This window comes from Sminthopsis crassicaudata, chromosome 3, assembly GCF_048593235.1.
Source record: "Sminthopsis crassicaudata isolate SCR6 chromosome 3, ASM4859323v1, whole genome shotgun sequence".
NCBI classification, from domain to species: Eukaryota; Metazoa; Chordata; class Mammalia; order Dasyuromorphia; family Dasyuridae; genus Sminthopsis; species Sminthopsis crassicaudata.
Window position 1 is genome coordinate 172550760 of NC_133619.1, and position 14689 is coordinate 172565448.

The 14689-nt window shown below is 34.7% G+C and overlaps 1 protein-coding gene across 1 annotated transcript in view; it reads left to right on the forward strand.

Moving 5' to 3' along the window:
• The first annotated feature begins 11643 nt into the window (after positions 1-11643).
• Positions 11644-14689, forward strand: part of MCF2L (MCF.2 cell line derived transforming sequence like) — a 208183-nt gene continuing 205137 nt past the window's right edge. The window contains 1 exon segment of the mRNA XM_074299566.1: positions 11644-12833. Coding sequence (XP_074155667.1) covers positions 12608-12833 — 226 coding nt within the window. The 5' untranslated portion in view covers positions 11644-12607.

The following is a 14689-nucleotide window of genomic DNA, read 5'->3' on the forward strand; positions in this document are numbered from 1 at the left end:
TTAGTCCTCTGATCTTATGAAATATTAGATGACTTTTGGGCTTGAATCTATGATACTATAACCAATCTCGTTACTCGATGGCTTCTCAGGTACTTTTCAGCTCTAAATCTGTTTCCTTCTACAAGATAGTGGTAAATAGAGAGTCTGAAAGAACAAGAGACTCAAATAGTTGGATTTTTAATTTTTTTTTTTGCAAAGGGGTTACTTTTAAAATGTTTTCTTTCACAGAAGAGCCATTGTATCAGCATAAACTCTGAAAGACAGGAACTAAAGGAGGATCAAACTTTTTGAGAAGAATTTCAAAAAAATTTCAAATAATAAACTGAAGCTTGTAAAAGGGGCCCTTTATTACTTTCTAAACTATTTAAAGAGAACAAAGTACAGTAGCTTTTCTGTATTCACACTGATTGTCTTTGAAAAGTTGTTTTTTGCTTCCTAGCTCTATTTTTTGGGGGTGGGGAGGAGTAAGCATATGGAATGGTTTTAAAATTGAGACCATTTCTCAAGGCTGTAGGAAAACCAGACTCTTTAGTTATAGGCATGTTTCAGATTGTAGAAGTTTACTGTAGAAAAGAAAATGAAAATTAAAGTTTATGTTCCTTCTTTTATTAATAATAATTACAATTAGCAATTATAGAATACTTTATAAATATCTCATTTTAGTCTCATACCACCCTGAGAAGGTAGGAGTCGTTATTATTCCCATTTTTCAGATGAGAAACTGAGCAAACAGAGGTTGTCTCTTGCCCAGAAACACACAGCTAATAAATGTCTGAGACTAGATTTAAATTTAAGACTTCCTGACTTCAGGCCCAATTCTCTATCCACTTGTAGCTGCCTCAGGTAAAATGTAAAGGTAGAAGGTAACATAGGCTGTTAATAGTAATCATCTCACCATCAGATAGTATTTCTTAATTTTTTTGGGGGGTGGGGTGGGGGAGGGGGTTGGGGGAGGAAGGGAAAAAATCTGAATAGAAGTAAGTGCAAGGAATAATGTTGTAAAAAAAATTACCCATGCATATGTACTGTCAAAAAAGTTATAATTATAAAATAAAATAAAAATTAAAAAAAATTTTTGGGGGGATGCACATTGTTTGTGTGTCAGAAAGTGCTTATAACAACAAAAAGTGTGTGTGTGTATGGATATAAATATAATATAGAGATGTATGTGTAATAGAGATGTATGTATAATAGGGTAGCTAGGTGGTACAGTAAAAGAGAGTGAGGAAGATAACCTCTTTATGAGCTCAAATCTAGCCTCAGGTACTAGCTGTGTGGAGCAAGTCAGTTAACCCTGTTTATCTCAATTTTCTCATCTATAAAATGAGGTAGAGGATATGGCAAATCACTCCAATATCTTTGCCTAGGAAACCCCAGATGGGATAACAACCACTCAGACCAGAATGAAAATGACTGAGCAAAAATATATCTAATAAAAATAAAAGAAATTCAACATAATCCACGAATGAAATTTCTAAAGTGAAATTGAGGATAGAACAATCATCTTATTATATATATATATATATATATATATATATATATATATATATATATATATATATATATATATATATATATATATATATATATATATATGTGTGTGTGTGTGTGTATATATATTTCCTTTCTTAAAGGATGCAAAAATTGAATGAGAATTTTCATTTTTGAAATTCTATAAAAGAAATCTATAATTTCTTGTCCAACTCATCTTATCTGGAAAATGGAGATTCCAGATTTTGATTTTTTAAAAATAAGCTCTATTCATTCTTTATGGAAAAACTTACAACTTCTATTATTGTTTGGTAGCCTTATCTGTAGTGCTGTTATTAATAGTGCTGCTCACCAGTGAATCATTCATTTATGCTCACAGAAACACTGGGTAGAATCTTAATGACTGAGTCTGGAGTTTCACCAACAAGACACAGAATCCATTACTAAATTGCCAGACAGAAGAGTAGTGTGGGAAGATTTACAACTTGAGATTCAAGATATAAATTATTATTGAAACTGCTGAATGCTTATTGCTAATGTACCAAAAAGAAAGCAAAAAAAGAGAAAAATTGTAAATTTGAACTATCCCTTCCAACATAGTTTCATTTTTAGTTTGGATTTAAGCAGCATATTAATAAATCTCCCAATTTAGCTTTGAATTAGAGGGCATATGTTTTACTTGTTCTTCACACTTAAAAAACAAAACAGCATGACATAGCCATAACATGGACTGAAGTGGAAGTTAAAAAAAACAAAAAACAAAAAAAAAACCCTTTAGGTTTTCAATTTTGTTGCTGATGCTGTGTGATCCTGGTCTAGTCATTTGACCTAAATTTTCTCATCTGTAAAATGTGGATAATATGCATACTTGCCAACAGCAGAGGAGATAACATATGAAGACTTCTATGTATATCTTATATAATACTGATATATACTACTCTAAGACTTGCAAAGCATTTTACTTATACAGGGTGTTCCAAAAGACTTTGTGTGGTTTAAAGCTTAAAACCAATTAAGACTTTTTTAGACCCTCTCTATTATCTCAATTGATTTTTGAAACCACCCAATTAAGTAAATACATGCGTGATTGCACATCTAATTAAGTTAGAGAAGCAGGCCTAGAATCAGGAAAGCTTCTCTTCTTGAATTCATATTCAACCTAAGATATTTACTAGCTGTGTGACTCAGCTTCTTCAGCTATAAAATGAGCTAGAGAAGGAAATGGCGATTTATAATATTGCCTCATGTGAAAATGTAGCTATTAAATTTTAGAAAATCTAATATCTTGAGTTATGATTTATTTGTATTATTCTTTTTATAATTTTCTCCCCCAAAAGCAACTGATAATAAAAGCCCACTCTACATAAAATCAGAACTTGGTACTCTAAAAACATGACATTTCTAGTTGTGATTCTTGTTTTTTTAATAGTATTTTTTCTAATTACATGTAAAGACAATTTTTGAATTTTATTTTTTTATAAAATTTTGTGTTCCAAATTTTTTCCTTCCATGATAATCAGTTTGCTATAAATTATATATGTGCAATCACAAAACATATTTCCATATGAGTCATATTGTGAAAGAAGTAACAGACCAAAAGGAAAAAGAAAAACAAGAACAAAAAACAAAGAAAGTGAAAATAGTATACTTCTATTTGCATTCAGACTCCATAGTTCTTTCTCTTGATATGGATGGCATTTTTCAACATGAGTCCTTTGGAATTGTGTTGCTGAGAAGAGTTAAGCCATTCATAGTTTGTCATTGTAAAATGTTGCTGATTGTGTATACAATGTTCTCCTGGTTATGCTTGCTCTACTTTGTATCAGTTCATGTAAGTATACTTGAATGATTTTTTCCTGGGTTAATAATATTAGAACTTGATAAGGGCCTTAGACTGTTTAGGCTTGAATGTGTTTTCCAACAAAAGGAAAATAGAAGTTTGTCTAGAATTTGCCACAGTTGGGATGAGGATTGTAGTCGGATGTAGGGGATATAGCATTGGACTTGCTCAGAAAGTCCGGATCCATATATTAGATCTGACATCCATTAGATATGACTTCCTCATCTATAACATGATCACAATAATACTTAACTAAGTATTGCACAGAGTTGGTAGGATTATTACAACATAGTTTATAAACTCTAAAATGAAATGTAAGTATGATTCACTATCTAAGCCAATTATCTAGTCTTTTGACTTTTTGATAACTAAGAAGTTTCCTTTCTGTGTTTAGCATCAAAATAATACCTATTAAGAACAAAAATTTACATGATTGCAATTCCTTTTTCTTTTGTACTGCTTCCAAAAGATTTTTAGATTAAATGCTTTTATATAAAAATTGGGCATAATAGCTGTGGCTAAATGATTTTTCTATAAAAGACAAAGTATTATATGAAGCTGAACAAATAAGAATGGCATGCTCTAGGAATCATGGGATCAAGAACCTTAGGAAATATCAAGTCTGATGGATGAGGAATCTAAGACCCAGATCAGCTGTGTGACCTAAGATGCCTCACAAAGAAGGGGCAGAGTAAGGCTTTAAACCAAAGTACTCTGACCTCAAATCCAATGTTCTTTCTAGCATGCTGGGCTGCCTTTATTTAGGGAGCTCCAAGAGTTTTATTCCATCTGGGAGTCTTCTTTTTTTTTTTTTTTTTCCCCTGAGGCTAGGGTTAAGTGACTTGCCCAGAGTCACACAGCTGGGAAATGTTAAGTGTCTGAGACCACATTTGAACTCCGATCCTCCTGAATTCAAGACTGGTGCTCTATCCACTGCGCCACCTAGCTGCCCCTGGGAGTCTTGACTTATCTTAAAATCCATACATGAGCATACCTTTATTTAGTACTTTCCATGTGCAAAGAACTTCCTTTGGGATAATGAGCCTGGTCTGATCCTTAGTCCATTTTTTTTCTGTGTGTTTTTTTTATTGGTTTCATTTCTGCTATCTACTGAAAAATACTTGTTTCCTTTGGGCAAGGATTCTTAGATTGAAAATGATCTAGATCTCTTAATTTGCTGCCGTTCATGCTTATAATTGAATATTGAATTCTAGATACATATTAGATCTAGAATCTGATATGCAGATACATTCTAGATACATAGTCTAGATCTAATTCTAAACACATGTAGAGTAGGTGAAGTGAAGAAGTACCATTTTGGGGTGTTCTAAGGTCTTTGATATTCCTATATTGCCTATGTATTTCACTAAAGATAGAAGTGGGATGGAAGATTCTAAAGGGACTAGTGTTTGTAATGTAGCAGACACATATTATTTTCATAACTCAACTCTCCACAACTGATTCCCTCTCTTCTCTGACTGCTTTTAACATCTCAATGCTCTTGTCATTGTTCCCTCAAATAAAGATAACAAAAGTACTCAATTTTAGTTTACACTATATCCCAACTGAAGGGTTACATGAAATGATTTTTAATCACACTTTAGGAAGATATTTGTCATTTAAAATTATTCCATTTATTGTGAATTATTAAATGAATATAGCAAATGAATTCAATACTAAGTCTTTCATACATGCATTCAGAGAAGATCCTTAAAATAGTAGTTGTTGTTTATCCTTTGTTCTTGAAGAGAGCCATGACATTAAATAATGCCATGACATGCAAGTGAATGGGATTTAAGTGAGGGAGGGTTGTGCAAGATCACCTGCCTCCCTTTCCTCTGCTGTCTGGATCCATTGGCAAGATCAAGACAACTGGAAGTGGTCCTTTACAAGATAGCATCATCATTGTCGATGTACTTAAGACCTGTTTTATGCTAGACACTGTGCTAAGCACTCGGTATACAAAACCAAATGCATAGATTCTGTTCTCCCTCACATTCTAATGGGACAGACATATATGACCTACATGTAAACAACTATGTACAATTGTTCAATCATTTTTTAATATTGTCGGACCTTTTGTCACCCCATTTGGGGTTTTCTTAGCAATGATACGATGGAATGCTTTGCCATTTCCTTCTCCAGCTCATTTTACAGATAGGGAAACTGAGGCAAAAAGGGTTAAATGACTTGCTTAGAGCGACACAGCTAGTAAGTATACTTAGCTGAGATCATGTTTGAACTTAGATTGCAGGCCAGTCATTCTGTACCCATTTTAACATTGCTCTCATGTTAAACACAAAAGATTTTTCTATTTGATCCTGGAGGTAAGAGGAGGACCCGAGTTCAAATCCAATATTCGACATTTACAACATATGTAATCCTGGGTAAGTCAAGTTACCCAAGTTGGACATGACTAAACAAACAAGGAAGAAAACAGCTTTCTGACTCTCCAGACAGACAAATCAATCTCTGACCCCTTCTTCCCAAAGATCTAAGTTGTCAAACATTTTTGTCTTCTGTGCTTTTCATTATATCTCTATTCACAACTGATTCTGCCTTTTACTTTGGGGTCATTGTGTAATCTTATCTTTCTTTTGTGTCCCTGTCTCACTTAGACTACTTAGAGGAACATCCACAATACCTCTTAACTTTCTGCTCCTTTGCCTTTATGTACTTCTCATACAATTTAAACTGTCCTGTATTTAGAATTACTTTTCATTGATGAAAAATTAATGAATATACCAGTTCAAAGTCAGTTGTCTTTTTGTACTTTCCATTTTTTTAGAACATAAAAATGGAAGAAACTGGGAGGTAATTTTTTTTTTTCCATATTTACTGACTGAAGTCAGAATTCCACTTTAAAAAAAAAAAAAACTTCCAATTCAGTGACTGCCTTTTATGTTCTTATAGATCTCTAGGGTTCAAGTCCAACCTCAAAAACATACTAGCTATGTGACTTTGAGCCAGTTATTTCTCTGTAGCAGCTACCTCAGGGCTATTTATTGTATGGGAATAGCTAGGTGGGAAAATGGAGAGATCTGGGTCTGAATTCAGGAAGACTCATTTTCCTGAGACAAAATCCTGCCTCAGACACTTACCAGCTGTGTGACCCTAAAAAAGTCATTTAAGGCTGTTTGACTCAATTTTTTAATAAAATGAGCTAGAGAAGAAAATGGGAAACCACTCCATTATCTTTGCCAAGACAAACCCTCAGTGGGTTCCCAAAGCTTTGGACATGACTGAAAATGACTAATAACATCAATTCAAATGAGATCTCTATGTGAATCTTAGCATTTGTCTGTTTGTCATGATTAGCCAAAGTCATCTAGGGACTCCCATTAACAAAGTAGGTTAGTACTTTCTTTTCAACTTTTCTTCTTAAAGAGTTATCTAGATCATTGAGAAGGAAGGTAAAGATTTCATTAAGTGGCTACTATGTGCCAAGCACTATGCTAAACCTTTCATAAACATTATCTCATTTGATCCTGAGGATAACCCTCAGAAAGTGAGGGCTATTATTATTCCTGTTTTACGACTGAGCAAACTGAGGCAGGCAGAAATTAAGTGATCTGCTCATATGTGCAAGGGACTAGATTTGAATTTCCTGACCCCACGCCCAGAACTATTCACTTTAGCCATTTAGATGTCTTTAAGAGCCCTGAGAAGTAAGGAACTTTCCCAGGGTTTCACTAATCATCATTTTCAATCTCTATCATCCTTTTTCCTTAGGTTCTTTAGGTACCCCAAGATTTTTTTTTACATATGCATGGGTAATTTTTTACAACATTATCCCTTGCACTTACTTCTGTTCAGATTTTTTCCCTTCCTCCCCCAACCCCCTCCCCCAGATGGCAGGCAGTCTTATACATGTTAAATATATTACAATATACTAGATACAAATTATGTGTGTAGTACCGAATTTCTTGTTGCACAGGAAGAATTGGATTCAGAAGGTAAAAATAACAGTTCACACTCATTTCCCAGTGTTCCTTTTCTGGATGTAGCTGATTCTGTCCATCATTGATCAATTGGAATTGGGTTAGCTCTTCTCTATGTTGAAGATATCCACTTCCATCAGAATACATCCTCGTACAGTATCATTGTTGAAGTGTACAATGATCTTCTGGTTCTGCTCGTTTCACTTAGCATCAGTTGATGTAAGTCTCTCCAAGCCTCTCTATATTCCTCCTGCTGCTCATTTCTTACAGAACAATAATATTCCATAACATTCATATACCATAATTTACCCAACCATTCTCCAATTGATGGACATCCATTCATCTTCCAGCTTCTAGCCACTACAAAAAGGGCTGCCACAAACATTTTGGCACATACAGGTCCCTTTCCCTTTTTTAGTATTTCCTTGGGATATAATCCCAGTAGTAGTATGGCTGGGTCAAAGGGTATGCACATTTTGATAACTTTTTGGGCATAATTCCAGATTGCTCTCCAGAATGGTTGGATTCTTTCACATAAATTTTGATTTTTAAAAAGTTTTTATTTTCTTTAAAATTCACTTAAATCTTTCTCTTTGATCCTTTTGCTCTCTGGACAGATGAAAAGTGAATTGGAATATATCTTGTGAACAGCTCTCTATTTGCTTGAAAAATGATGCTAAATGGTTCCCTCATCTTTCCTGTATTAAATGATCCTAAAAAAGAGATAAATGCTAAATAATAAATTGTCATGTCTTCATAAGATGGACATCTTTAGTTCCTGTTTTAGTATTTTCACTAGGGAGATAGTAGTGCTGAAGAAATTTTGGGAAGAAGAGGCCAAAGAATGTCTGGGAAGAAATCACGTATCCTAATTTTGTGGTGTTTGGGGGGGGGAATATAAACCTACTGCTGTTAGAGCTAAAACAAGATGTACACCAAGGTATCAAATTTAGAGTGTGCTGACAAGGCATGAAGGCAGGGCAGAAACAATATTAACTAACATTTACATAGCACTTTAGAAATATTAGTGGTAGCTAGATGATGTGATAGAGTCCTGGGCCTTGAGTTTAGAACATTCATCTTTCTGAGTTCAAATCTGACTTCAGATGCTTGTTATGTGACTTAACAAGTCATTTAACCTTTCTTGCCTCATCTGTAAAATGAACTGGAGGAATAAATGACAAACAACTCCAGGATCTTTGCCAAGAAAGCCTCAAATGGGGTCATAAAGAGTTAGACATCATTAAACAACAAGAAAAATTAGAAATATCATTATAGATATTTAGAGTTCAAGTCCAACCTCAGAAATATACCATCTGTGTGACACTGAGACTACTATTTCTCTCAGGTTCAGTTTACTCATCTTTAAAATGGGGATAATAGCAGCTATCTCAGGGATATTGTATAGGAATAGCTAGGTGGCAAAATGGGTAGACAGCTGGATCTGAATTCAGGAAGACTCATTTTCTGAGGTAAAATCTGGCCTCTGACATGAACTGTGTGACTCTAGAAAAGTCATTTAACTCTGTTAGTCTTAGTTTTTCATCTGCAAAATGAATTAGGGAGAAGAAAATAGAAAAACTATTCCAGTTTCTGCCAAAAAAAAAAAACCCAAAGGGGTCCCAAAACCATTGTACATGACTGAAAGTAACTAATAAGAGAGGTATGTACTATTATTAACACTTCCATTTTACAAATGAAGAAAATGAGGAAAATAGTGATAAAATGAGTCATACTGCTAATAATTGTCTGAGGTCATCTTGCTGATTGTAGATCCAGAATTCTATCCTCTGTACAATCCAGCTGCTTCTAGCAAAAGTTGATGCCTACTAGGATGAATTAAGAGTAGGAAAACTATCAGAGAAAAAGCTTCCTTCTATGTTACATATTCATCTTTCCACTCTTTACCCCTAAGCAGTAAACTTGGCTTTCTGCTAATGTCCCAGCTTCCCTATCTCCTCTACCTTACCTTAGTTGTGATAAATGACTTTGCTTTCTCTAGGTATAATCTTTAGGACTTGCCTCGAGAACACCAATTGCTCCTTACAACTCTGTCATTTTATCATAGAGGAGCAAGAAAGACCAGAATTTAATATCATGTAATGAGAAAAGAAAGCAGAGAAAACTACCTTTAAAAGAAGCATCTTTAAAACTTCATTAATTGGAACTATTCAGCCTATTCATTGCAACAAATATTAATTATTTTAATTGTAGAGTTTGGGTGAGTGATAACAGGTGAACCTATGCATTTATGGAAGGAGGGGGATTTTTGGAGATGAGATGCGATTCTGCTACTTAGGGAAATGGCATTTCCCATCTAAGTGTGTTCAGTCTACTTGGTGATGAGAGGGAAGTCAGGTGTCTGTCTACAGGGAGCTCCTAATTAGTGACCTAGGAATATTAAAGATACAGAAGAAGCTAATTTAACTGCTTAATGACTGATTTTATGTGTGGTACATTTCAGTGTATATTTTCATAGCTGCATTTCCAAATGAGAGTTTATAAGGTAAACAATGTCAGAGGAGTTTATTTTTCTGCATAATTTGAAGATGGCTTGCATTCTGAAAGGGTTGCATTACATTCTCCATCTGTTTCCTCCTGATTGTGTGTGGCTTACACCAAGGTTGTTATGATTGATTTATTTATTTGCAGCTTAGAAACCAATATGAAAATTCTAAGCTAACTTTTAGGGAAGGTAATTGAAGTGATAATTGTCATGTGTTTTTTGATAAGGGAAAATAATCATGATAGAACACAGAAATGGACCTTCAAGTGATTTCAATAACTCTTCTTTTACTTTGAAGTCTTTTAAAAGATTTAATTTGTTGGAGTTTTGATTCAGTTAATTCACTATTGTTCATATGAAAGCTGCCCAAAAGGATCCAGTTGTCAAGTTAGACAAGTGAGCCAAAGTGCTGTATGTGTAGCATGGGTTTAATGAGATGCTTCTTCCCACTCCCACCTATAAACTTTTTCTGAGTGAATTATATATTTTTGATACATATATGAACTATTAAGTATTCAGAAAATGAAACCTTCAAAGTAAATCTGGGTGTTTCTATCACCTAGCATTTATTAAATACCTACTAAGTGTCAGGTGGACAGTTAGGTAGCACAGTGGATACAGTGCTGACCTTGCAGTCAGGGAGAGCTAAGTTAAATCTTTCCTTGGTCACTAGCAGTGTGACCTGGGCAAGTTACTTAACCTGCCTTGCCTCAGTTTCCTCATTTATTAAACGCATTGGTGAAGGAAATGATAAACTACTTCAGCATCTTTGCCACGAAAATCCCAAATGGGGTCACAGAGTTGGACATGACTGAAACAACTCGGGAACAACCATGCCAGCAACAAAGCACTATGCTAAGTTCTAAGGATTCAAAGAAAGGCAAAAAATCCCAGACATTGTTATCAGGTAGCTCAGTGTCTTCCCATTGATATAGTAGAGATATACTGGAAAGCATCAGGTATGCAAAGAAGCTTTGGGAGTGGGTCATTCTTAAATTCTACGAGTCTAGTTTGTGAGTCAAGAAGAGATAAGTTTGGGGGCATTAAGGTGTATATAATGCTACACATGGAGTCAGGAAGTTCAGAGTTCAAATCCCATCTCAGAAATTTATTTAGCTCTGTGACTTGGGAAAGTCCCTCAGGCTCATTTTCCTCATCTATGAAACAGAGATAATAAAAGCACCTAGCTTTATAGGGTTGTTGCATTGATTAAATTATATATATATATATATATATATATATATATATATATATATATATATATATATATTTAAAAAATCAATTCATAGAATAGTTTCTTGGTTTCATGATGAATTCTAAATGAAAGTTAAGATGTTTTTTGTTTATTGGAAATCAAATTAAATAGGCTAATTTACAGTCAAATCTTATCTCATTCAAATGAAATACATATCCTTTTTTATTAAAGAAAAACAAGTTTGATTAGTAAGTAAATGTATTTTTTTTTTGAGGATTGCTTTTTAATTCATCTATGAGACTTGTGAGGTAGCAGGGAAGCATTGTGCATCATTAACATTCAGTGCTCTCTTAAACACCAACATGCCTGGGGACACAGTGGGGGTATTGGCAGAACTCTCTGCAAACCCGGGACATAGTTCAGCACATCTGAGTGGAAAGTGTTGCTTGCCAAGCAAAGCAGTGTTATCAGCTTCCTTTCTCCTCTACTCTAAAACAGACAGGGGGTAACAGACAGTATAGAATTTCCCGGTTTGCTTCAAGAAAGCCAGCATCCATTTCCCCTCCCTTCCTTCTGGTTGTAGTTTGTTTGAACTTGAAACTTCCTGAGATTTCATTAGGAAAAAAAAAAAAAAAAAAGAAGCTATACTTGAAAAGTGTATTTGCTTTCCACTGTCAGAGCTTGTCCATAAAGACCTACAGTCTCACTTGAGAACAAATCCTCCTTTAGGAAGGAAACCTCCTAGATTTAAAAACAAATCAGTAAAGAGAGAGGTACTTTTTTTTTTTTTTTCCAACAGCCCTTCCTCTTCTATTAATAATTTGCTTCTGTTCTCCTGGCCCCAGCACAGTGGTAGCCCTAGGGGAACACCGGATGGTGTAGTCACTGGAATGAGAAGCAAAGAGAACGAATATCAGCTTTAGATTTCTGCCTGGATGAATATTGATGTGTGAACTTGAGAACAAGAAACTCAAGCTTTTATTCTGGGATAGTAGCGTCCAAGAAGAACCAGGAGTGGGATGTGAATCAAGAGACACCACTGAAAGATAACTGATGTATGAAAGATATTTTGGGATCATCAGTTCCAGCTTTGGCAATGGATTCTCTTTTGATGTGGATTCTTCCCTTTCCTAGATTGCTGTCTAAAAATGCTTAGGTAACTATGGCTGTGAATGACATTGAGAAACCAATAGATATATTTGAACTTTGTTAGTAGGGTTTGTCCAAATCTGACCTGGTTCAGTGAGAAAGAAGTCTTTGACTTCTGGGTGATAGAAAGCAGTAAGTGTATTCAGATGAAAGAATCAATGGATTACTATCAGGTGTGAAGTGTGATTGCCACAGAAAGGACTGTTGTTATAACTTCGAAGTTATTTTTGCATGATTTGGTCAAATGGAGGCAATTACAGTATTTGTCTATCTCTCATTTTTGGAAAAGAAAAATATGAGGATCACTTTTTGAGGGGAAAACTAACAAGTAGCTAAAACAGCTAACTACATTTCCCCAATCACTGCTCCCTCCCTAAGTTTCTCCCCCTTTTTATTTTGTGTTTAAATGTCATAATTACTGAGATTACTGAAAAGGGAGGAAACTTTGTTGTCACCAGCACTGGAAATTTTTATTTGGATATTTCATGAACCCAGTCCTTGAAGAATCTTTCCCATTGAGTGACTCTGTGGAAAAGACAAACAAAAAAACCCGACTCATGTCTCAGCACGGGTCATCAAGAGAAGGCCAAGAGGGTCATCAGTACCGAATCTTAAGGAGAGTCAGTCAGGCTCTGCATGGTTTTTCATCAGCAATCCTTCGTCCTTTTCAAAAGAGAAACTGGAGAAACAGTTCAAGGCGTAGATGTTCTGGTGAGCTTATGAGTGTGTGTGTGTGTGTGTGTGTGTGTGTGTGTGTGTGTGTGTGTGTGTGTGTTGTTGCTATTCATGGGACTCTCAGGGTCAGATAATCAATTTTTGAATAGGTAAGAAAAAAGGGACCTCCTCACATCAGAGATATTTCAACAACTGGTTAATAAATAAATGTATACCATGTGCTAACATGAGAAAAGGAAGGAAAAATGATGGCTCTTTTATTGTGGGTGTTTCTTTAAGCCTAAGTGTTACTTTAAGATTTCTAGATTATCCCAAACCTGATTTCTGGTCACACATGTTTCTTTTGATATACTAACGAAATAATGTTACTGTGGTTTCTCTGATACTTGCAACTATACATTTGTTTGCTTCTGTGATTGAAATGTGGCTCGCCACAAATTAAGCTAAGTTCCTGTGATGGATAGGTATGTTTATACACAGACTCACAGACACACCCCTTCCCCCCTCACAAAAACCTTTGATTTATTTTGATTTGATTAAAGATGTTATTTATATTATACAAAGAGCTGTTCTACAGATGTCAGGGTGCTAATCTTAAAGTCAAATGCCCCCAGTATCTCGGTCTTACTCTGGTGTGAGGAGTCTGTTTCCCCTATGTGACATGTCAATAGCATGCCATGTATGTATATTATGACAATGTAATATGGATCAATATTGATGTCATTTAAAATTATATTTTATTCATGGGAGAATGTAGGAAGCAAAGAACTAAATATATATATATATATATATATATATATATATGTATATATATATATATGTATATATAGTCTTCATTGTATGAATTAGTTTACAATCAGAAGAGGTGGTACTGAAAATTTAACAATTCTTTTCATATTATTTAATTTTTTTAGTGCATTTAACAAATAATTTGGTTGTCTAAATTGATCCAAACAATGAATTTAATGGAATTGTTAAATTTCAGAAGAGATGATATTTTGATCTTTAATTATTGATCTAGGTACTATTTTTATTTGTTATTCCTTACTGGAGTGAGTGTTATTTTATAGATGAGCAAATCAGATCTATTGGTGAAGGTCACAGAGGGAGGACTCCTAATTGCTATGCCTGTTGTAATCTTTAGAGGCAGTACAAATCAGCTAGCTCTCCCTAAAGGAGAGTCCTGCATTTTCATCCTCAGGCATGTGATCCGAATCAAAGCTTTTCAACAGAATTTTGAAGGAATCCTCATTTGCAGAGCATCCTCTTTAATTAGATAACAGCATCTATTACTCTCCTAGCCACGGATAAAAATTAAATCATAGTTCAAGGAAGGGCTCATGTATGGAAAAGGTAATGTACCCTCTTTAAAATCAGATGAATTGATATCATGCTCTTAATTTGGCTCTTGGGTCTTAGATTTGTTTTTATCTTTGCTGCAGTAGCTAAATGTTGTGAGTTTGTGCTTGTCTTCCATATTGAATAATGCCCTTTAGGAGCAAAAAAGCTTTTCTCCATGATACTTTTTCTATAACTTAAACCAGCTGGTTAAAATCTGTTCCTTGAAAGGAGAAAAATAGCATGTTGGCAAGTGATAAATGAGACATTTGATTTTAGTTCATTGGAATTCCTTTTAATTTGATTTGATAAGGAATCCCCACTCAGTATATTTTAACAGAATGATGTTGAAGATAGGGATGTATTTTGCCACTAGCTTTCATCAAGATGCTGTGTTAGACTAGACTAGTCTAAATATTGTAGGATCTCTTGAGGAACTTCTTCCATCTGATTGTAATCTTTGCAACACTTGGGATATCTAATAAATTTTTTTTCCCTCTGGGTATGTGTGTGTGTGCACACATGTTTATCTATGTACAAACCTTTGTACTTGC